Source organism: Diadema antillarum, unplaced genomic scaffold (genome assembly GCF_040938485.1).
Source record: "Diadema antillarum isolate AM-2024a unplaced genomic scaffold, OU_Dant_1.0 seq00000926_RagTag, whole genome shotgun sequence".
NCBI lineage: Eukaryota > Metazoa > Echinodermata > Echinoidea > Diadematoida > Diadematidae > Diadema > Diadema antillarum.
Genome location: NW_027271777.1, coordinates 103901 through 129451, shown reverse-complemented (window position 1 = coordinate 129451; position 25551 = coordinate 103901). Strand labels below are relative to the sequence as shown.

General features: G+C 37.4%; 1 protein-coding gene across 1 annotated transcript in view; it reads left to right on the top strand.

Annotated features, from left to right (window-relative positions):
* The window catches only part of LOC139741381 (uncharacterized), a 43315-nt gene that overhangs the window by 11192 nt on the left and 6572 nt on the right, over positions 1-25551 (top strand). Inside the window, exons 2-13 of the mRNA XM_071651964.1 lie at positions 6183-6224; positions 9687-9760; positions 11342-11410; positions 14476-14545; positions 17590-17728; positions 19135-19200; positions 20056-20179; positions 20902-21001; positions 22213-22271; positions 22475-22539; positions 24084-24233; positions 24817-24859. Coding sequence (XP_071508065.1) covers positions 6183-6224; positions 9687-9760; positions 11342-11410; positions 14476-14545; positions 17590-17728; positions 19135-19200; positions 20056-20179; positions 20902-21001; positions 22213-22271; positions 22475-22539; positions 24084-24233; positions 24817-24859 — 1001 coding nt within the window. The remainder of the gene's footprint in view (positions 1-6182; positions 6225-9686; positions 9761-11341; positions 11411-14475; positions 14546-17589; positions 17729-19134; positions 19201-20055; positions 20180-20901; positions 21002-22212; positions 22272-22474; positions 22540-24083; positions 24234-24816; positions 24860-25551) is intronic.

Sequence of the window (25551 nt, the reverse complement as noted above, 5' to 3'; positions counted from 1 at the left end):
TTTCTGCTCTTTTGTCCAATGTCCATTTAGCCCTCGATTTTTGTTTTTCTTCTGTCCATTTTCCCTCTGTGCAGTTTTCTTCTTGTCTAGTTTGTTACATTCGCTCTTCTTGGGTGTTGCTTTGTCGGCTTCCTCTCTGTTTGTGGAGTGCTGTGGATGTGTCCTTTTCACTCTTTCATGTAGTTTAACACGTAGCGGTGGTAGAGGAGGAGCCATGGCAGATTCATAAAAAAAACTGAACAAAAGGTGTAAAGAGAAATAGAATAAAAAAATTAAAAGAAAATTTTTGTCGGGGTTGACTATATATTCCTGTTGATGTATCTGTGTGTTTATGAATGGAATTAAATAATTTTAACAATTTTGCTTACATTCTACCTCTTGGTATACCCATTAGCTAGAGTTCCATGTGTACCTCCCACCAAAATTGAAAAAAAAAATGGGTTATGCTTAAAATGATGTAAATATTAATAATAATAATATAGCATGTAAAACATAGGAAAATATAATTATATATGCTAAAAACTTGTTTTCAGATGCAAGCTACACTGTAGGAAGGGCAGGTCGCTGCCCCCAGTGTCCTAGCTAAGGTTAGGGCTAGGGTCAGGGTTACGTTTACGGTTATGGTCCTTAATAGACTCCCAAAATAATACTAGGCCTCTTTTTGAATGATAGTGTAGAGCAATAATAGTCCAATTTTGATTGGGGTTCATAATTTTATTGAAGCCTTTCCTACCCACTACCTACCCAAACTGAATAGGACACTGGCATTTTAGCTTTGAGACTTCACAGTGGGTGAACATGGAATGGAAATGGTGAATCCTTGTGAAATGTTAGCAACTTCATCAGAGCATCTAACAGATCAGTGAAATCTTGGAAGGAAAACATTGACATTTTCGAAGTAAATCTGTTAAAGAGAAAGAATTTCACAGCTCCTAGTTCCCTCAATATCACCAGCAAAATAAGGCAAACTCTATTTCTCTAGTTCAGATGCAGTCTGGACATCTACGTTTTCTAACTAGTATATAGTGATTAATACTCTCTAGCACGTCTACCTTGGTAGATACCTAATGACAAAAGGGTCCAAAAATTCACAATAGTCAGGAGGTAAAACAATTTTATATTGCAGTGAAGATACACTGATATACTTTTGTATGGTTTTCTAAGAGAGGAATATATGCCTCTTTTGCAGAGACCGGCATGGACAGAAAATTTGGCAATCAAAATTATGAACATGAACCTGTAACAAATATCTCAGTATGTGGGACTACAGTATCATCGTCCACAGTATTTTTGGCCAGTTCAGAGGTTAAGATGTCGTTTTTTTTCCTCTAATAGAGTTACAGAATATGACAAATGTTATTATTTTCGTAAAATAGCGTAAAAGCTTACCAATTGACATCAGAAACATTAAAACTCCTGTACCTACGTTACATGGACAACGGCAGAAAAACAGATCTTGCGCTGTCCAGGTACAAGTGGGTGTAGGTGTATATTGGCTGTGAGTAGTTTTTCTGCCATTGGGGGAGGACTGCCAGTGACATAAATACGATTGCTGAAGTTAGTAGCTCTTCTTTTTATCGCGAGACGCGTCTTTCCTTACCTACGTTACACGAAGAGGCCGGACATCGCACTGAAGTACAGTGATATGTTCCGTATTTTCTCGTTTATTTGGAGGATTTTGATGCTAATTTTTGGATAAGAATACTCCTGAAATATAAATCTCATTATAGAAATAAAGTTTCTAATTATATTATGATTGGAAGTGTATGTAAAACCATGCTATACCTATGTTACAACAAAAATTGCCATGGACATCGTTTGTAACATAGGTATGAGGTTGCTTGAAGATGCTCTGGTGTTCTTATTTTGTTACAAATGTTTATGTGCCTTACAGTCTTTGTAGAAGTCACCTTGCCTCTCTTAATGATGATAGGCATAATGCTGAAAGGTTGTTTATTCCTGTTTTACATTGCCATGAAAATGGCATATATTTATGTCACAACATAAACCACAAAAAACCATGGGACATCATTAGTGAAACAGTCATAGACAAAATACATTTGTACACAGGCTTGTTTTTTTTTCATCAAATAATTCTTCACACATTTCTCTCCAAGAATAACTGCAAACCACGGACAATTATTTGATAAATTTTTCAGAATATGACTTTTATTCCCTACACAACATGAAAATCTAGAGAAGACCCAACCCCATGGAATGACCCAGATGTAAAAAATTTAATGGATATCATCTGAAATGTGAAAAATAAGATACACTACATATTCTGAGACTGCATTAAAAAACCAAAACAAAACAAAACAAAACAAAACCCAACGTTGTCGTATGTATGCTCTAATTTAAGCATTTTTGAGACTTCAAATTATTATGATGCATAGATATGTAAGAATGTGCACTCAGGTGGCATACATGTAATATATGTACACTGAATTAAATCTTTCAGTGTTCTTGTACAAATTGTATTTCCCTAAGCCTGTCAATGGCTGACATGGCTTGGAAAATTGTGTATCCTCTGTAATTTAGTTGTTGCAATGGGAAAGAGTTGGTGCTAGAATTATGCAGAGCGCTAAAAAGTGTTATTTTCACCCCGGTCCCCACTGGCTGTGTCTTCAATCGCGAGAGTCGCGGGGCAGTGTGGTGTTGCTGTCCACCTGAAGTCATATTATAATTATGCAGAACACTAAGGCTGACTCTGATCTAATAACAGCGACAGAGTGCGATTGTTGTGGGTGTTTTCCCGGTAGATGGGCACAGTACGGTGCAGCATTGAGGGTTCTAACTGCCCCCCCCCCCCTTTATCCTGAGGAATTATTGATCGGTGCTTTACGCCTCACAGTTGCAGCTGAACACGGTTGAATTGGGCTGGAAGAGTGAGAAGTCGTGTCTAGGCATCCAGGTAGCCAACCTACTGGCAGACAGTGTGACCCATAAAAAAGTGGACCCTACATGTATGATACATGAAACAAGTGGTGGGAAGGGGGGGGTCCCTTGAAATAAGACAGCTATTAAGCACAGCCTCAAAGGTGTTGACCTGTCTTCTGCTTCAATATCACATGAGACAGTTTATGTGTTGATTTAAAAGCTCTTTGTCTATAAATGTTGAAAACATTCAGGAGAGAGAGAGAGAGAGAAATCAGCTAGTGTGTTAGAATGTCCAGTGTATGTTATTAAACTGAATGTAAACACATGATATTCTCATGTCTAAGAGCAATCGTGTACACGTCTTTAATTTATACAGTGCAGCGTACATGTATGTGGTAGAAGGGTGTGAAAAGATGGCACACTGAAATTAATGGAAGTGGTAATAATGTTACCATGCCATAGTGCATTATGGTGGGTATGTTTGTGGCTTTCTTTCATGGAAGAGAGTCTCTCATCTACAAATGTACTGTAAAAGTGGAATTTTTGCACATTTCAGGAGACACATTTTTGCCCCCAAATTCAAACACATGAATTGTTTACTTGTTATTACTTCAGATGTGTTAGTTTTGTGAAATCAAACTGTGTGAAATTCATATTGCCAGGCCAAGCACCTACATGATGAATGAAAATGTCAATTTTTACAGTATCTATTTTGCTCTATGAGGTTAGAATAAAAGAATGTGAATGTTATACATCTATGGAAGATGTGAAACTATTTTGATTGCACCTGATACAAGTGAACCTGTTTTTCTTCAAAACTTTGTCTAGCACTCTCACTATTCATGTATTACACTTACCCTGGAGGAGGTGGAGACAAAATGTGACCCGCTACAACAAAAGGATTATAAAGTCGCTGACGGCTGAGCCGAGAAAATCGAGTTTGAAGTCACATCAAAATTAGTCAAAACAACCGGATTTCTGTTTTTGGCATAATTTTGTAGGCTTATGTTTTGTCTATCATCTGCCAAAATTTTAAAGCTAAATGATTAGATGAAAGGCAAGAAATCAATATGTTTCTCTGGGCCAGGATTTTCTGACTTTCAGTATAACAGAAACGTGTCCGAAGATTTGGAATTAGCGCCGCAGCTAGACTCCGCCCCTAGCAACGAGGGAGTGATCTTATTGGTCAGTCCGTGGCATCCTGATTACTGATTGGTCGTGTGTAGACCGTTGCCGCTAAGCTTGAATGAATATTGCAGAGGTCGCTATCGTGAGCATACCTTCTATTGTCAAGCGTTGAAAACCGTCTCGCTCCCCTTGATCATGATAGCATCGGAAGGAAAACTTTGAAGGCGTTTTTCTCGAAACTCTAATTTCCTCAACCACTTGACATGCGCTAATAAAATCATTGATACTGTATCTCCGCAACCGAGTACTTTTATGAGTTGTGCTATATGAAATTAAAGTAAAAGAGTAGGGGAATAATGTCATGTCATTTTGAGAAAATTGTCCTCCCGCGACTTTAGGATCCTTTTGTTGCACCCTATAGCGGGTCACAAATGCTTAAAGAGACATTCCAGACGATTTTCATAATTTCACATCATGTTGTACATAAATTGACAACACCATGTTATAGATTTGTGGAATTTATTGTGGTTCTTGAGCAGAGAAACAATACTTTGAAAAACCTTAAACAAATTACACAGAACAATGATGACGACATAGGAGGTTCACATAATTTCAGAAATGTAGCAATGTAATTCCATTACAATACTGTTTGCTTGCGAGTTCACCTGTGTATAATCTATGCTTGCCTTCTTCTTTTGTTCTGCTTCCTTGAGCCCCAACTCATGCATTCTTATGGTGACTCTGCCATGTCATCATCCTTGTTCATTGCAATTTGCCCTAAATGTTGAAAATATTCTTATTCTTTATCCCAATTATCACAAATTCTGAAACTCTGTCCTCAGTATGACTAATATTTAGTTGTTCAAATGTAAGAATCTGAAAAGCATCTGGAGGTCTCCTTTAAGTGATTGGCACATGCTATACCAAGGGCCAAATTCATGGTTTTGAGGAGGATTTAATTTCAAAAGAAGGCTGCAAATACTGCTAACTTTAAAGACCTACAGTTGTATTTGTAGTGGACCCTTGAAACCAAATAGGCAACAATAGTTATAGACCTACATGTAGTAGTGTGGGGATTTATGGGTGTCTTGATTCTTTTGCTGCCCACCGGAGTACATTTGAAAGCCACAAATAGCACCATGCACAGTTAGCGAAATACATTTGGTATGTGCGTCAAATTGTACGCTCAGCTTTAAAGGGAAGATAAACCCCAAGAGCAATGTGGATTGAGTGAAAGCAGCAACATTAGTAGAACACATCAGTGAAAGTTTGAAGAAAATCGGATAATCGATGCAAAAGTTATGAATTTTTAAAGTTTTGATGTTGGAACCGCTGGATGAGGAGACTACTAGAGGTTATGACGTATGAGTGGACAACAATACCAAGAAAATATAAAGAAAATTCTGCAAAAATTCATTTTTCATGAAAATTACAAATTCCATCAACTTGATATTGACATATGTTAAGGGTAGCAATTATTCCCCCTGCTTTCTGAAAGCGGTTGGTCCATTGCTCTTGCATGATTCTAGAAAAGTGAATTTTTGTTGAAATTCCTTTATATTTTCTTTGTATTGTTGTCCACTCATACGTCATATCCTCTAGTAGTCTCCTCACCCAGCGGTTCCAACATCAAAACTTTAAAAATTCATAACTTTTGCATCGATTGTCCGATTTTCTTCAAACTTTCACTGATGTGTTCTACTAATGTTGCTGCTTTCACTCAATCCACATTGTTCTTTGGGTTTACCTTCCCTTTAATGGTTGACTTCAGTTGAGATTCATCGGTTGTGTGTGTACATATATGTAAACACAGAGATCAGTGATAAAACTTAAATACACAATTTGTTATGGGGATTCTCGAAAATATCAAAGCTAGGCCAGCCTTACCATGTCATGGTATGCCCACATTACAGGGTTTAAATACACTTTGTAGCTAGCGGTGATTGTTGTACGGATGGGGATATGGGATTACATGGGCAGCAAGCCTCGTTGACCTCGTATGTTTTATCCAGGACACTTAGAGAACACTTTTCAATCCAGCAAGTACTGATCCTTTTACTATTCATAGCCTTGTGTGTGGGTCTTCATGTTGATCTCTGAAAATACTTAGACAAATCTAATGGCAGATATTATGAATGTCCCTCAAAGAACTCATTTGTGTCATTTTCTTTCAGATTTTGTGACCATTGCCTGCATTCTTGGTACAGGTATTCTAGGTAAGTGTCATAGAAAACTTGTCTATCATAGAGGTAGTTGGAATTAATATTTGGCTTCAAGAACTTGTTTAATTTTAAGCTTGTTGCAGAATAGTTATTGAGATTGGATTACCTTGACTTTGAATGCAAGTGTTTATTGTATATCTTGGTATTGCCAGTACCTAGGTTCCTCGCATAGAGCAGCAGTTTAGTTGCATTATGGGATAGCTCAGGGGACAAACTTGCCCTGGCTTTGGCTGCATATATGCGCTCAGGCCACATTCCAACTTTATCAAGGGGTATTTTTGGTTACATCTCTTTATTCCGAAGGTTTGTTATTCCGAAGGCTCTTTAGTCTGAAGATTCGTTATTCTGAAGGTTCATTGTTCCGAATTTCATTTTCAGATTAACGAATCTTCGGAAAAACGAACCTTCGGAATAACTCCACAAATGTTCGGATTAACAAACCCTCTTTCATTTTCGGATTAACAAACCTCTAGGTATAGGGAATTTGTGTGTTTCGAATTAATGACCCTTCGGAATAACGAACCTTCGGAATAGCGAACCTTCGGAATGACGAGCAGCACCCGTATTTTTTGTTGAAGATTTTTTCGCTTTCCATCATGTGACCAGCACATTGAAGCCTTGGAGTAGTTAACTATGACTCAAGTGACCACAAATCAGTACAATTTTTAAATGTTAAACTTTTTTAGTTGAATTCTGAGCGAAGAAAAAAGTAGCCCCTCATTTAAAGAAAAGCAGCCAGAAATTGCATTGAGCTTAGCTCACACTTGGCCCTTACACCCACAACCGTTATGGTGCCTCCCCCCCTTCTTTGGAACAACCTCCCTACTCATATTCAGTCCTCCACCTCCATGGACAGTTTCAAAAAAGAAACTTCAAACCTATTTATTTCTAGAACAGAACTGATAATTATGTATAGTTGATTATTTGTATATCTTTGTTTCTTTGTTTGTTAGTTTGTTTTTGATAATTGTAAAGTACTTTGAAACATGTTGGTATTAAGTGCCATTTAAATATTTCATATTATCATCATTATTATCATTACTATTATTATTATTATCATTATCATTATTATTATTATTATCATTATTATCATTATTATTATTGGATTGCATTGGAACTAAGATGCGAGCAAAACAACAGGAAGTGACAATGGCACAAAGGAATCACACAGTGCATCTGTGACATGGCTTTTAGCATACGTGAAGAAGTTTTCTATGTAATGGTGATACCAAGAATTCTCTGCAACAGGGGGCTGCATTGATAACAAAAATCAACAAATTGTGTATGTAATCCCAATTGTATGAAGCTAATCTTGATAGGTGTGTCTGTTTGCATTGTGTATATGGATGTGAGGACTGAACAGACTTGGAGCAATTCAGAAAGTTGGAAAATGTTCAAACCATTTCCTGAAAATACTTATATTCCTCTGCTACAGATACAACACTGTTGTGACTGATCAATCTTTCCTGTTATATCATTTCCTAGAAGAGTAAAGAGTGAAAATTTTGTAGATTTGTAGATTTTTTATTGACTCTTTTGACCCCTCCCCCTTGGGTTATGAGGGTTCAAATATGACATACAAAATTAATGATATACTGGGTAACAAACTTGTGAATGCAACATGCTTAGATAATGAATACCAGTTAAACATGACTTATAAGTACAGTCTATTTACAGATACATTGTAGGTGTACAGATGTTTTCTTTAGATTAAAAATGTGAGATATGTAGGTAAAATTAAGATGTGAATGTAGTGATGCAAAATATCTGGGTAACATAGTATTTCGTGGTAATAAGAAAAACACAGGAGACCACTTGCAGAAGAGATATTCAGGCTCAATGTTTGGTGAATTTGTAGTCTTCATAAAGGCCTTTTACTGTAGCATCAGAGTTTTGAGTGGCTCTGGTGTGCCAATTTAAGAAATATAAATACTTGGCTATTTGGTGTGGATTTTCTGGAATGAAAAAGAATCATGAAAAAGTAGAGGTAAAGGCCTTTCCTCCTGATTTTTGTTGCTGAATGTGGTCAAATTAGTAGTCCTTTCAAGATTTGAGATTTGAATGCTTTGGGTTTTAGCAGCTTGTCAAATGTAGAAACACACAAGTCATGATTTGTGTGACTTTCATGTCACAAAAGAAGAGAATGAAGGGGAGGCACAGAGAGAGATGAATTATTTTTGATACAAAATCTGTCCATCATCAAGGATGGTTGAACTGGTTGACCTAACTGACAAAATCCTTCCAAATTTAAGGAAATTAAAATGGTCAATTACAGATGCCATTTAGATTCAACAAATCATGATAGAATGTGGATTCAGTGTCCCTTTCAAGTAAACAGTCATTTCTCATCACCATGGTGTGTGCAATAAATATTTGTGCTCTGGAGGGCATTGATCTGTTTTATTTCGATAACATCGCGTGTGGCAGAGCCTCTCGCTGCCTGGGAAGGCGAAAAGAATCTTATGCTTTGCGGATTTAGAGCATTTGCTGTCCACCGTTGCAGCTGCATGAACAGCCACTTCCCGTTCACCGTTGAAAGCCGGTTATTCAGGGAATTCTGAGTAATTTGCATAGATGTAATCTGACCTGTCCATCTCACTGTCTCCTCACTCTGTTTGTCCTCCCTGGTGTGATAATATATTTCAAAGCCTGTGTTGACATTGCCAGTGCTGTCTGGTATCGTACTTGCTTTGCTGCTATCTCCCTTTCTTCATGAGACATAAAGATAGATGTAAGTGACAAATCGTGAGAAAACCAAGACAAACAGATAATGTTCATTATGTACTTTACTATCAAAATAAGCATTGTGAGAGATTGTGTTCATTGTATTGATCTCTCTTTTTTGATCATGACATAAAAATCAGTGTGGATTAATTCCTTGAGATTTGGTGAGTTATGAAGGAACTATGCTTCTTAATCTTGTCATACATCAGAACTGCTGGTGACTGACCTTTTGGATTTCTGGATATTTCCATTCTATTACCAAGGCAGTGTTACCAAGTGTGAAAAAACATAAACAAACATGAAAATCTAATTGGGAGTGTTGATGTCTGCATTCAAAGACCAGATAAGAATTCTGGATACATGTGGAAATATGAGTGTCAGGAAGATAACATTGTGTTGACAACCCCCCCCCCCCCCCCCCAAAAAAAAAAAAAAAAAGAAAAAAAAAATATACAATCAGTTTCATTTGGCCTCATGCTTTTTTTTCTCTCTTCTCTCTTGTATAATGTTGTTCCTTCCTTCTCTCTCCTTATTCATTCACCTCTTTCTTTGCAAATATTGCTCCACTGTCTCTTCTAATTTTTCATCTGTCTTTCTCCGTGCCTTTCCTATGTCCATCCCTCTCTCTTTCTCTTTCTGTGGATCTGTCACTATCTGTCTGTCTGTCTGTCTGTTTCACTCTTTATCCATCTCTTGCAATCTCTCTTTTAATTTCCTTTGCCATCCAAACAGGCCTGCCGGTCACTCTGGCCCATTCCGGCTTCACACCATTTGTGGTCTCCTTTCTCATTGGCTTTGTGGTTCAGGTAAAGAGAGTTTCCCTCGTATCCAAAGGGATGGTATAGTTTTGGTTGAGATGGGACTTCAGGTTTGCATCCTTTTTTTTTGTGAGATAATGAGAACCCTCTTATGAAATAGGAAAGAGCATGTAATTCTAAGTGGAATTCAAAGTCTACGATATCAGCTGTTATTTCGCGAGGGTTTAATTTTTGCAAATTTCGTGAATCACAGTTGGATCAGGAATTTAACAACATGCGAAAATGTCGCCATGAGCTAGAGGAATAGTACATTTACTATAGTGTCGGTATTCATTTGTGAAAACAACATCTCGCGAAAATGTCTGTGACCTCCTCATTTGCGAAAATATCTGTCCACAAAAATAACAGCTTATGCAAATACAATATTTGATGAAAATTGGTTTTGAAATAACCGAGATATATAAAAAACAAGGGATCCTTGTAAAAGGTGGGACCCACCTTTTATTAGCATTGCTTTGCTTTACTTGGTTTTTTGATATTTCAGCCATTTCAAAAGCGATTTTCATCAAATAACTTTGAATCCCTCTTAGAATTGTACGCTCTGTAACATTTCATAAGTGGTTTCTTAGTATCTCACAAAAAGTAAGAGAAGCTCAATCCACATCTCCACCAATACTCTACCATCCCTTTAACTTCCTCTCCTGGGCAAGCTTTACTCAGATATTATGCATTTGTAATTTATTGTCAGCCGTGGGGGAAGCCTTCTGTGGATGTGTTTCTGTGGGAACAACTAATCATGCCCGGTGATAGTTTACATAATGCGGTCTTTAAGTGAGATTGCTTGTCATGAAACAGCTGCAGTAGATCGAAAACACTGTTTGTTACTCGCAAATATTAGGGTGGGAGAGGGGTGGGGGGGGGGGAGGAAAAGAAACAAAAGTCGATGCATTTTTTGTGCAGGAATCCTTTTCACTTTCTAACAAAAAAAAAAATTCCAGTGAAGGTTTCATTTTGCAGTCCATCCTCGGTTTTCCATTAATGTCTGGACTGGCACCCATCCGGATGAAAGATATGGCTGGATAAGAAACTGAAAGCTGAAGCACAACTCTTTTAAGCATATTGTGTTTGTGATAAAGGCATTGTTGATTTACTCTTTACTATGACCATGTACAACTCTGTATAACAGGGTAATTGCATGTTTTGTAACTGAGATAACATGTAAATGATTTTCAATACAAGTGGGAAGACACCTACCTCTTGATTTGTGTTTTTTTTTTCTAGCTACAGTGTTTTCCACTGAAAGTGCAAAGACATGTGCCAATCCATATCAGGATAATAGAGAGATCCGTAAAAATAATTGCAGGATAAACAAGGTCGGACTGTATATTTTTATAATGTTTTCAATTTTTTAAAGCTTTTTTTTCTTTTTTAGTTTGAGCAAAAAAGAAAAGAAAAGGAAATGCATCTGGTCATATCTTTTTTTTAGTTATTTTTTTTAAAAGCAGATTTTGCAAATTCTGAAATACTTTCCTTCATTATTAAGGTATTGCCAAAATTCCTGCAGAATATATTTGAAGTTCATGAAATGTGTCACTGTTAGAAATTTGTGGTTTTTTTTCATATTTCCAGGCACTTCTTATCTACTTCTTTGTTGATGTGCTCCAGCGGGTCCATGCCTACAACATAGAGAAGCACAAGGTATTTATACATTACATCTGTTGATCTATCTACTTATTGTCATCATAGAAGAAAGAGAAGCACTAAGAGTATCATAATGATACTTGTAAATGAAATAACTTTTTGAGCTTAACATGAATGCAATGGTCAGACGTCTTTTTTTTTTTTAATCTGTCATGAGTGCAATAGCTTTTGGGGTCATGGTCTGCTGGCAAAAATGGCTATGACAATAAATGAATAAGTTATAGTACAGCAGTTACTTGAAACTGTGATGCGACATTTGCTCCCGCAACGACTGCTCCGGCCTTATTTTCTCCAAAAGACTTAGGGTCAGGCTTAGGTTTATGATTGGGTGTGAGGTTTAGTTTGATGTGAAGATTAGGATTAAGGTTAGGGTGATGCTTTTGGATAGGTAGGTATGTTTGACTTAGCGTGCAGGTATGGCGTGCAGGTATTTCATGGGAGCAATTGTTGCAGGAGCAAATGTCATGGAACCACTTTAAACAAGGGCTTACATTGTATCTTTCAATATATTCTCTTGACTCATGATAGTATAATAACTTTATATCAGAGTCTGTCTTTTCATGCATTATGGCTCATGTGTTTGTTTTAATCGTTTTCATGTTAGTCAAATCATGTGTGTGTGTGTGTTTGGGTGTGTGTGAGTGTGGGGGGGGGGTACTTTAGAATCATCACAAGCTAACCAGAAATAAAGAAAAATGAACAATATAGTACTTATACTGATGTCTACATTTTATATGACACATTCTGGTGCAAACTGTTTTCTGGTGCTAGTGTATTACCCAATGCAGTCTGGTAAAAATAGCTCAGGTTTTACAACACTAGAGGACTAATAACTAACGACCCATCAATAAATTATTCAAACCTCATTGTAACATTCCTCAGAGGTGTAGGATCTTATTTGCAAGCTCAGTGAGAAGGAAATTGAGGGGTGGCATGTCAGGGATGAGAGGAAGAGGGCAAAGAGGTGGGGAGGGGAAGGCATGTGGAGAGGAAAGGAGGGGCAAGGGGCAAAGTTCAAGATGAAGGGTAAGTGTGAGAACAGCTAGGAGAGAAAGTGAGGCAAGAGTGAGAGAAGGAAAGGGGAGAGTATTACCAAGAGGTAGGGGAAATGGGGGGGGGGGGGGGGTGGGGGCAAAGGGCGAGGACGTGAGGGCTTGAGAGTGGCAAGTGATGATGCAAAGAGAAGGATTAGAATCATTGTACATGTAGTGTAATCTGTTTGAAATTTGAAGCAGGTGCCCAAGGCAGAGTAACATAATTTCCCAGGTGATGTCAATAATATTTATTGTAACTGTCATGTACCAACAGGTGGGACTTTCTTTAAATTAAAATAGAGACAAACACATACATGCATATTTTGCCACCACAAAAATCAGTAGAACCAATAAGTCTTTAGGTGTATACGTATTACAAAATGGGCATCTACCATCAAAGAAATTACTGTACAACCAGGAAATTTCATGGGCAATTTAATTTTGTGCTAGAGCAATGCACGCAAAAGTTCTTGTCGACACTATAAAGCATTGAATGTCAGTGGCTATTCACAGAAAACTTCATACGAAAAAGGCCATCGGCTCCTGTGTGCAAAAATTTCGTGCTACAAATTTTTCTTGCTTCTTTACAGTATGCATTGATCACAAACACACACACACACACATGTATATAAATTATATATATATTTTTTTCTGTCTTTTTTTTTTTTTGGGGGGGGGGAGGTTGGATATTTGTAGAAATAATTTATGTATCCATATATCTCAAGTGACAAGGTTGTTTGTTCAGTCACACTAAAAGGGAGTTCTATCCATGTTAAATTCATTTCTCCACTTTGATTGCTGTTTGCATAGGGCTGAGATTTGATTGATTTCCTTACTATCCACAGGGACAGTGTCCCATTAACTACAATTGCTCTGTGGCTGTGGGAAACTCACATACAACATATAAGCTATTTGTTATTCTATTCCTTGATCCTTTGGGGAAAACTGCTACAAAAAATAAACAAACAAACCAACACAACAAAGCACTTATACAGTAATTTGCTTTTGACTCGTGTTTTTAGCTCACCTGAGCCAAAGGCTCAAGTGAGCTATTGTGATCGCTCTTCATCCGGTGTCCGTCATCTGTCGTGCTTAAACTTTTTACATTTTTATCTTCTTGAAAACCCTATGACGGATTTTCACCAAACTAGGCAGGTAGCATCCCTAGGGGGATAGGATCTCGATTTCTTCAAATGGACGCCATGCCCCACCGGGGGTGGGGGGAGGGGGGAGTGGGGGCCAAGCCCCCCCCCCCCCCAAAAAAAAAAAAAAAAAAAAAAAAAAAAATTAAGGATTCTTAAAAAATCTTCTTCTCTAGAACCAGAAGTGATGGAGCTAAGTTATTACTATGACTAGTGAGTACCTTAATGACTGCAGTTTCAAGTTTGTTCATGGCAGAATCAGGGGTGCCCCCCTTGGGACCCTGAGGAGGGGGTGGGAGAGGTCCTAATGGGGGCCCAAGTTGTACATTTTCATCTTCTTCTTGAAAACCCCGCAATGAATTTTCATTAAAATTGGCAGGTACATGATAGCATCCCAAGGGGGATAGAATCCTCATTCCTTTAAATGGTCACCCTGTCCTCCTTGGGGCCCCAGGGGCCCCAACCCTCCAAATTAAGGAATCTTAAAGATCTTCTGCTTTAGAACCAGAAGTGATAGAGTTAAGTTAATACTATGAGTTAGTTACATTTGATGACTGTTGTTTTGACTTTGTTCATGGCGGAATCAGGGATGCCCCCCTGGGGACCCAGGGAAGGGGGTGGGATGGATCCAAATGGGGACCTAAATTGTACATGTTTGTGTTCCTCTTGATGTGTTGAATTGTGGAATATGTGATTTTTTTTTCTCTCTTTGAGTGAATAGTCTCTCTAAATTCTATCATGATATGTGTGTGTGTGTGTGTGTGTGTGTGTGTGTGTGTGTGTGTGTGTGTATGTGAGCATGTGTATGTGCGTATGTATGTACCATTATATACTGTATGTGCTTTGACATACCTGTACCATTTGAGTTCTCCCTTTCATCTTTCAGGGACTGAGTTTTGAGGAGCAGCAAGTCCCGCTAACAAACCTGACAGATGATGATGAACCCATTCATAGTGGTAATCCCTTGTCTTTGGTTCAAACCCATCCAGACCGTAATGACTATAAAATTGTAAAACTGGAAATGTTTTGCTGGCATGAAACTTTTGCTAATTTTGCTAGGAGCCAAGATTTGCAAAAGTACATGTAAAATGCACACAAAACTTTTGTCTGCACAATACTGTATAATTTTTTTATAGTCAAAATTTGTGAAAGTGTAATGCATATGATTTTTTTTTTTGGTGTCTACACAGTATGGTGTGCCCATAATTTTTACATTGTCAAAAATTTGCAAAAGTTTCATGCTACGAAAAGGCCATTGGCTCCAATTTGCAAAAGTTTCATGCCGTGAATGTTTCTGGTTTTATAGTATTTTGTTATTAAGGTAGAAATATATACATGTATGATGACAAGTTTCTCATATCTCACTTACTCTGTCTGTCTCAGCCACAATGTGGTTTTCCTTGAAATGCTTCTGCCTTTGGTTTGCATTGGTATAATTTGGCTCTCAAATACAGGCAAGTTTAATGAATGACAGTGTGAAAGCATTATTGGAACTGCATTATGAGTTGACCCCAAGGTGTAGTATACTCTAGGCATTGGAGCTAATTTATGTTGGATTATCAATTGTGCATCTCCTCAGATGGTATACAGTATGTCCCAAAAAAAATTACAACGGGACCCCCAGCAATGATATCTTTAGAAATAGTGAATCAATCTAAATACAAATTCAGGGTGTGAAACTACTCATCGCCCACATCTTACAGAAAACCCCATTCGATTTGCTTCAGTGGTCAAAGAGAAATGAGGAATTTTGTAGAGGATGTCGGGAATCCCTTTTGTCCAAGCTCTGTCTATTATTCACGCACTAGAGCATTGAATTCCTAAAATTGGAAAGATTAGACTCATGACATGCTTTACAACAATCTACATTTCTCTGTGACTGCTTGTCCAAATTGAATGAGGTTTTCTGCAAAATAGAGCTAAGATGTTATATTTTAAGGCCCCGAAGTAGCAATTAGTCAGGTTGATCATTTTGGATGTTATCAATTCGAAAATTTGATTGTAATTTTTGAGAGACATACTGCAGTATGTCCCACAAAAATTACAATCAGATTTTTGCATTGATAACATCCAATATGATTATTTTTTTTTCAATGCTACTTCAGGGTCTTAAAACACAACATCTTAGCTCTATTTTGCAGAAATCCCCATTCGATTTGGTGAAGCGGTCACAGAGAAATGGGGATTGTAGTAAAGCATGTCATGAGTCTGATTCTTCCAAGTTTAGCACTTCGATGATTTTGTGTGTGAACAATAGACAGAACTTGGACAAAAGAGATTCCCGACATCCTCTACAAAATTCCTCATTTCTCTTTGACCACTGAAGCAAATCGAATGGGGTTTTTATGCCTCCGCCACGAAGTGGTGCCGGAGGCATTATGTTTTCGGGTTGTCCGTCCGTCCGTACGTACGTCTGTACATCCGTACGTACGTCCGTCCACTTTCATTTACGCAATAACTTGAGTAATATTTACTGGAATTTTACCAAACTTGGTCCAAGTATGAAGTATGATAGGGCAATGATTTGATAAGATTTTGGGTGAAATCGGCTAAAGGTGAAAGGTCAAAGGTCAAGGTCAAATCAAGAAATTGTATCCGTTTACGCGATAACTCAAGACTGGATGGAGCAAATTTCACCAAACTTTGTTGGAGGATAATGTATGATGGGACAATTACTTGATAAGTTTTTCAGTGAAATTGGACAGAGGTCAAAGGTCAAAGATCAAGGTCAAATCCTAAAATTTATGTGTTTACGTGATACTCAAAACTGGATGAAGCAGCTTTCACCAAACTTGGTCCAAGGATGATGTATGATGGGACAATTAGTTGAGTAGATTTTAGTGATATTGACAAGAGGTCAAAGGTCAAAAGGTCAAGGTCAAATGCTAAAAATGTTGCTATTTCCCCATATCTATGCAATGCCCGCAGTTATTTTCTTGAAACTTAGTGTAGACATGTACTACTGCGTGAAGATTCTCCAGAGAGAGTTTCATGTCATAAGGTCAAAGGTCAAAAGGTCAAAGGTTAGGTGAAAATGTTGCAATATCACTTTTCTCGCAAATGGTTCAATGTATCTTCATGGAACTTGGTACAATGTACATATGCATGTACTGACTGGCAGGGATTATCTAGGGAATTTAGGGGTCATTGGTCAATAGTCATGGGGTCAAAGGTCAAGGTCAACTCCTCAAAATGTTACTATTTCCCTCATATACTATGCAATGATTGCATTATTAGTTTTAGAATTTAATGTATGTACATGTATTACTTAATGGAGATTCTCTTGGAAATTTCCAGCCAGAAGGTCAAAGGTTAAGGGTCAAAGGTCAGGTTTAAATGGGAAAAAAAAGATATATTTTGTACTGTAATTACACTCTTTCTTCATACCTTGACAATTATACTCAATGCATAAACTTATAATAAGGTCGGTCAGAAGTCAAGTAAAAATTTTCAATTCCCCAAATATGTGTACAGTTGGTCTGCACTCTTTAATAGACAATTATAGCAAACCCAGTTTGTGGAAAGTGAACATTCAAGATATTTCTGACAAACCTGTTATTTCGATATTTTGCCAGTTATGTGAAACTGTCATCACACATTGTGAAGACATTGTACTATACACTTATTGGGAGAATCATGCATTATGGCGGAGGCATCAGTCGCCATAGCGACATTTCTAGTCTGTAAGATGTGGGCAATGAGTTATAGTTTCATACCCTGAATTTGTATTTAGATTGATGCAATGTTTTTAAAGATATCATTGCGTAGGGCCCCGTTGTAATTTTTTTTGGGACATACGGTATAGCATGACTGATGCCTCATTGGGTAAATACTTTGCCTCAATCAATATCTGATTGATTCATTGCTGATTTAATGCTGGATATTAGGTTCTGCAAATCTGTAGATAGGACTCGATTTGTGTGGAGGCAGAGATAGAGAGAGGAAGTCTCCTGTCACATTCTCTGTCTCTTTGTTTTCATTCCATCCCTCCCTTTTGCAGGTGCATCCAAGTTTGCCTCAAGGTATTCCTTGAGGAAAGTGGCGAGGAAGGTGGCCAAGCCTAACCTACACATGATGGGATCACTGTTCCTGGGAAAGGGGCTGAGGCAGGCCTTTGACGTTGTCCTTCTCCTCCAGTTGTAAGTCATGTTTTATCACTGATATATTTTCTCCTTCTTTAATTGTAAGTCACTCCCATTGGGTGATTTGGCTTTGTCGCTTTGCCTTCTTTGGTCACTATGTTCCCATCTAGAGGCAATTCCCAATAAAGTCGCTGTTAATAAACCAGTTCGCAATTCCACTTTGCGCATGAGCAGAAAAAGGTCATTTGTACAAACAGGCATTTTGGTTTGTAAATTCACTGAGATAGGCTATGCATCTGTGATGCGATGAATATTCATGTGATCCTTATCTAAACGGTGGTTGCGAGCACATCCACTTGACAGCAAGAATGGTATTTTGCAATTGATACAAAACAATGAAATGGATGTCTGCTAACTTGTCAACTGATGGAGTATTCTGATCACCTGATCTAAAACGCAAGCTCATTCTTTGTTTGAACATGAATTCATTAAATGTTACGTCGGGCAAGCTTATGCATTATGTCGCTCTGAAAATGAGTGAAGTGCCTAACCAACTGAGAAAAGAGAAAGGTCATTAGAAAATTTGTACCAGTCTGTACATGAGCTAATTACGAACTGGCTTATTTGTTGTCATTGTGTGGTTGTAAAGCACTGTTCTTGGACACTTCAACAATGTCATTTCAATATATGATGTCACACTGGATATTCTCCTTTATTGTGAAAAAAAAAGTATCTAATTTCAATTTTGATATAAACATCTTTCTTGTGGATCTCCTTTTTCTTTAGCACTGAGTTTCTCATGATGGACAATTCAATCTTTACAATACTCAATTTGCCTTCTCCTTCTCTTGTTGTAACCACTCTGTCCGGACAATCTAACTGAAATCATTTCCTTTCCACTTTGATAAAATCATGGCCTGAACTTGACTTGAAGGGAAGAGAAAGGGTATTCATAGTGTGGAGTATCAATCCTGTGGAGAGGTATTGGTCTTACAGGTGTTTTGTGAAGAAGTTAATGTTTCAGACGCTATTGTCAAAGAGATAATGTCCAATGAGATATCTTGCTCAAGAGCCAATTAGAGGTATAATTAACCTGTTGAGGACAAGTCCCGAGTATACTCGGGCAGGGGTCTATGGGAAATGCATGTTGTAGCAAGATCAGTTCGTCCTCAACGGGTTAAAAAAATTGGTTGATTTGGACCCGTCGACATTTCCAATGTCTGGTTATTGTTAGTGGGATCAGTTCCGCTTTATTTGCTCCACAAAGGATAACATCAGTGATTGTACTTGTCCTATTCTGTTGAGCAAGCATCATGAGCACAGAGAAAAGTATTTAAAATGCATCATGTTTAGCACACTTCTTGAATGCTAACATAATCAGTTTGTAGAAAGGAAGTTCCTTTGTCGTGATAAAAGTTTCAATTTTCCTATATATTTTTATGTTTCTTTTTCTGTCCATACAGTGTTTCTATTTTGATCAGCTATGCCTTGGCAGGCAGTGAGGCTTATGCTCAGTTGCTCCACGTCAAGTGAGTTTTTCATTGTACAAATTCTTAGGGAATACCTTTGCTTTCATATGATGGAATGGCTTTTTGAGTGAAATACTGTATACGCCATGTATTTGGCGAGTCTAAATTTTTGCAAATCGAGACATACCGACGATATTGCGAGTGGTCAAGTTCGCGATCATGGAGTCCTGCACTGAACAGAAATGTATATGTGTATGTCACATTCATTTTCGCGTGTCTTGATTCTTCAACATGAAATCAGTCTTTTTCATCTTACACTGGTAATACCAACATGTAGAATGAAGTTGACTGTTGAACTGAAGTTAGATCCGTGGATACTATACATTACATGCAAGCATTAGTTCCCCTTCATGACAGTTCCAGTGTACATAGTGTATGAGTATAATGTTTGTGGTAATTGCTGTGATAATCTCATTTCCAGACATTCCTCACCTACATTGTACCACTCATATTACAATATGAGGCATATGCTAGACTGTCAGGAAGTCAAGATGGTATTCTTAATCTTCCTGTGCACAGCCATTTGAATCTGGATGTTGATCATACAGAAATGCCCTGCACTCCTATAGGATTGATCTTGTGTGGAGAAAAGGGTCTAAAAAGCTAGACTAATTCTTGCAAGACCTTCGTAATCACAGTCAATTTTACCAAGTTTGATGTCCCTTATGTTGAGCACAGAGCTTAATCAAAGCTCCACAAAAAGTTCCAGGCGAGTCTGAATTCTGTGCTGGTGTTTTGCATACAAATGAAACAACCGTCAGTTGGGGTTGTACCTCTTGTGCATCCCAAAGAATTTTAATTTCAGCAAGGCGGACAATTACTCTCTCTTATCTGTCCCGACTATCTACCACGCAGACATCTCTACATCATTCCAGTCTTTGTGTGGCTGCTGTCCTTCAGCATCGTCTTTGCCCAGCGCATCATCCAACCTGTTGTCTCCCTCTTCACCTTGGCCAAGGGAGGTCTTCTCGTTGCTACGGTGAGACCACCTCTTGGGGTGTGGCTCAGGAGATGATGCTCATACTGCATGACTTACATATACCTCCCATGGCAAAGTGCATTCATCATGCATGATGAAGAACCACTGCTTAATGGTCCTTTTCTTTTGCCATGAGGCTAGAAACTTTGCTCCTTTGCTCTTGAAGAATATTTCTACATCAATGTTCAGTCATCTTGCTTGACACCTGTTAGAAATTTTTATGGATGTGATATTGTTGTGATGTCGTATAGAAGAAAGTTGCTGGCATCAATATCTTTGTTAGCACCAGATTTCATGGAATGAAAGAATGTTTGAAAAACAACAAAATAAAAAAGAATCAAAACCGCAAATCCAGCAAACTTGTTCTTTGCTGTTGTTATTGGAATCTGTATGCTTTCCAGGGAGATAAAGGGGATAAAACTGTAAGCTCTGAGTGCCAGACAGCATCAGATTTACAAATCATTGTAGATTTCAATTTATCAATTTTAGATCCTATGTAAATTTTGTCTAATTTCGTTCTTACCTAGGGATAAGTTTGTAGTCAGTGACACTTAATCAGAGACACTAATTAAAAGAATGAAAGCAACAATAACAAACAAAATTCCTTTTGAAGTTAACTCTGTAGAGTTTGTACAAAATAGAGAAATATGGAAAATGGAAAGAAAAGACTGTGGTGTGCAAAGCCTGTTTTTGATACTATTACTTTCTTCCTCCTGTGATAGGTGGTGGTGACCTTTGGTGTGGGGTCAGCAGTAGCCAACACCATCACCAATGACTTTCACTACATGGGTTCACCTTTCCTCATGGGTACAGTGGCTCTAGGTGAGGAACATCCCACAATAGTCATCTTGTTTTCACAGAGCATCCTCTACACACTCTTGCAGAACATGCAAGCATGTGTCGTGGCTGCATGTGTGAATGATGAGATTTTATTTTAGACACACCTCAACATTATGGTGTCATTGTTACAGTTTTTCTTTCGAATGCAACCCTTTCTCATTATGGTAGCTGAAAGTAGCTTTGACAATGCAAAATACTAAAATGGAAATATTGCAAATGCCTTTAGTCCTTGTTGTTACAGCCACTAAATATCATTGGAGGCAATTATTTAAAAAAAAAATGTTTGAATTATCACATTTGATGTGTGTGTAAAGTTCATTTGTATCACAAAACACCCTATAAGTACAAAAATGTTGCAGTGAAGCCATGAATATAAGGAGATATTACTAATTTTCTCAATAAACCATCACATCCCCCAACAAAAGTTTTTAATAAAAGCATTGTTCACATTTTGTAAATTTAACAATACTTAGCATTGATTATATGATTAACATTTTTCATGTTGGATATTTTCATCCCCAACTTACATTTAAGAACTGTTTTAAAGCACTAAAGCTGTTTTTTTTTTCTTTCATCCACAAGAGGCTTTATTCTAGGAGAGAGCTTTGGATGAGGCGTGGAACACATTCTTTAAACTCTCAAAAGCCATTTTGGCTGAACTCTAATGAACATTAAAGAGGATTTGCATATTTAGGGCTGCAAACTTTGAAGGAAGCCTAATCGCCCTGTCTCTTCAGTCTCATATCTCTTTTAATTCAAATATGGGTTTGGAGTATGTACAATTTGCATTCATCATCCCCTTTAATTTGTCATGCAGTGGCCATGATTCATGAAAATATTGTTCTGAGACCTAAAAGTAAATAGCAATTCAAACATGGCTACATTGTTTTTCTACTTTAAAGAAGGCAGGTATTGCTATAGACAATTTATTAAATCAATGTAATGTTGTTTTGTAGACATTACTTCTGGTAAAAAACAACAACAACAAACAAGCAAAGAAACAAACCAAGTAAAGTAATAGAGAAACAAATTAATGTGATAAATGTAACACTATTTGATGTTTTCCTTTTGTATCATATTTGGAAGTTGTATGTAGGATAAAGCTGCAGTGGTACAGCTATAAGTTATAACACTGTGTCTGCATACAACACATTACCATTACATTACCATCACATTTGTTCTCTTTTCTCCAGGTGGTGTGTGCAATGTAATGCCAATGATGTATGCCAGAATAGACTACTCAAGAAAACAGGTTAGTCCAACTTATATTTTGGCTTTGTGTGGTGAATTTTGGACTGTTTGTTACCGTAGTGGATAAGGGCAATGAACAATATATAGTGCTATTGAAAAACAAAACAAAACAGTAACAAATAGCAACATAAACTGAATAAAAAACAACAACAAATGAAAGCAACTCAAACTTGTGATTCATCTTCTTGTTCTTTTGTCCTACAGATTCAATTATTTTGGTGGACTGTATTTGCTGGTCTTACAACATGTATGGTATTAAATGTTTTGTGGTGAGTAAATTTTGTGATAGCACCTTATTTGTTTGATCATGGTCGGAAGGAATTACAAGTGATAATCTTTCAAAATAAGTGAATGTATGCAAACTTTAAGGAGTACGGTTCATGTCAAATTTATGATGTATATGGAAGTGTTTTGTCAGGGAAAAAAACAGCGCGACACTAAAAGCCAGATTGCTCCATTATGGTAAACATCAATTTAAAAGTTGTTTCAGACATCATAGTATCATTCATCAAATGGCATCTCAACAGAAGTTGTCATTCAATTCAACCAGACTATCCTTTGCAAAAGCAATTGCCATATTTTACACTTCTCTGTTAGGGAATTTAGGAATCTGAGTGGAAGAATGGATAAATAAAACTTCAAGCAACACATTATAATTTTGTAGGGTTAACCCTATTTTAACTGGGGGGGGGGGGGGGGGTCAAATTGACCCCCCTCGATATTTCGCGCCATGATTCCGCAACGCGCAAAGATTTTGCCGCGTCATTTCATGACTTTTTTCATGAAATTTGGTCTCCCGCATATTGTGAGACCAAAGTTGCGACGACTGGGTACACCGTTCTGAAGTTACGCAATGTTTGGCATATGCATGTCAACCTGAAAACAGCTCAAATTCATGATTTCGTGTGCAAATCCAATGCAAATTGTATTTTTTTGTTTAATTGATATAAATTAGATTATTTCACCTTTTAACCATTGAAATTAATCAATTCTGATGTAAATAAGCTTGAAAAAGTGCCTGCAACAAATGTTGGGGAAAAAACAATAGAAAACAAAAGATCGAAAAAAACATTAAAATTCATCAGAAATTAACAAAACAATGAAAAGCAAAAAAAAAATGATTTTGATTGCGCTTTTTTAAAACAAAATTGTTTGATGTGTCTTGAGGAACTCTGACACAAAAATGTAGCAATCCTTCAGTCTTTTTGATGGAGTTATAGGTAAAAATATGATTTCATGCATAAATTTGCATACATAATTAATATATTAAAAAATATTAAATCAACATTTTTCTATTGTATGACCATGTAATCTTGTAGTTGACATCCGGCTCTATATTCAGGGAAAATTTTGCGGCGATCGTGTGATCGGCGGCCGAGATCTGGGGGGGGGGGGTGGTGTCAAATTGACCCCCTTCCCCAATACCAACAATGTAGAAGACATTCCTAACAGACCTAGCAAGCTTGGATTTGATCTGGTGTATAACAGACTGCTTTACTGTTCTGGTATATGACAGACTGCCTGGCAAACTTGATCTGTTCTGGTCTATCGCAAGCTGCTTAGGAAACTTAGATCTTTTCTTTTATATTATAGACTACTTAGCAGTCTGAGATCTGTTCTTGTGTATTTATGCTTAGCAAGCCTTGATTTATTATTAACTGCTTCTCAAAGCAAACATGATCTGTTATTGTGTATTACAGATTGCCTAACAAACCTGGTGAGACATTATCTTTTTTGATGTATGTCATCAGAAGGCCTATATACAGTACGTGCACACAGGTCTGATATTTTTTGTTATTGATTTGGTGGACAGGTGCTGGGCAGTACTTGATATTGTTCCTCAACTCAGTTCGTGCATAACTCACGTCACTGAGGACATTCTCATCTCAGGCAACACTACGATAGTGGAGATTTTCACCACGCCATCAGCCTCACCATGTGCAGAAGATTTGTCATTAGAAAAGTGAGTGGAATGTCATATTGCTCTCGGAGAAGATTCTGAGAATTTCTGAGACCGTGGGCAAACGTTATCACTTTAATGGAGTATTGAATGTCAATTGGCAATATAGCTTCTTAACCCGTTGAGGACGATTCCCGAGTATACTTGTGCAGGTGTCTATGGGAAATGCTTGTTGCAGCAAAATCAGTCCATCCTCAATGGTGAATAGACTGTAGCAACCATCTACTGTATAGTCTATGCTGTTGGCAGGTTATTTACTACACAGTCTTTTTGCAACAAGGTTTGTGGTATGGACAGTCTCTTTTTGATATCAAAACCTGCATGAAGAATAAAAAAATGCCATTCAAATGGTGCTTAAACTTGTAATAGTATATTAGGATGAAGTCGGATGATATGAGGTTCTCCTGTTGTCATAAGTCACTAGTGGTGTCTGATGAATTTGCCAAAAATAAATTTTTCTGAAGACTTTATTTTTTGGACAAAACCTGTGAATTACATGACATATCGTGGAGTTTTAGAGTCATGTTAATCTTCATGACGTGCATGATTTATTTTTTTTCCTCAATACATGTCTTATAATCTGCAGGTCAGCCAGGGAGGGAGAAATATCAACCATTCCACTCATAGCAGTAAGTGTGTTTGTCTCTGTGTATAATTTTGCCCAACCAATCTAGCCCAGGAGGAATTTAATCTATTTCACTGTATCCCTTAAGATTAGATGAAGCTTCTGAAAATAGTTAAATCTGCACAAAAACTACGAATTTCATTTTAAAAATTGTAATATGAGAGAAAATTAGGAACTTTGCCAATTCAAGTATCAGCTAAAGATCCAGTTATTAATATGCACTTGGACATTCCACAACTGAAGCACACAATTACAAATGGCTTAAAAAAAAAAAAAATTGTACTCTACCCTGTGAAACATTGATAATGAATAGCAGTAATAAATTAGTGTAACACACAGTAACAGCACCAGACCACAAAAATCTTGTTTTTAGGAGCTGTGTAGATTAACGTGTTTCCATTACTATAAAACATTTATCTTTGAGACATGAGAGAACTAAATTTCATCCTCTTTGTTTCTGAGACCAAAAAATATGTTATGTGTTTGAATTTTCTACTTGTGTATATGATAAAGCTACTAGGGCTCTAAAGGGTGTGTACAGTTCTGGTCGAGGTGAGGATTTAGCTTTAACGTTTTGCCAGATATTCAGAAACCACTCTATGAGATGTCAAAGAGCATGCAGTTCTATGGGGTATCAAAAGTTTATTCAATGAAAATTGATTTTGAAATGGCTGAAGTATCCAAAAACAAGGTGAA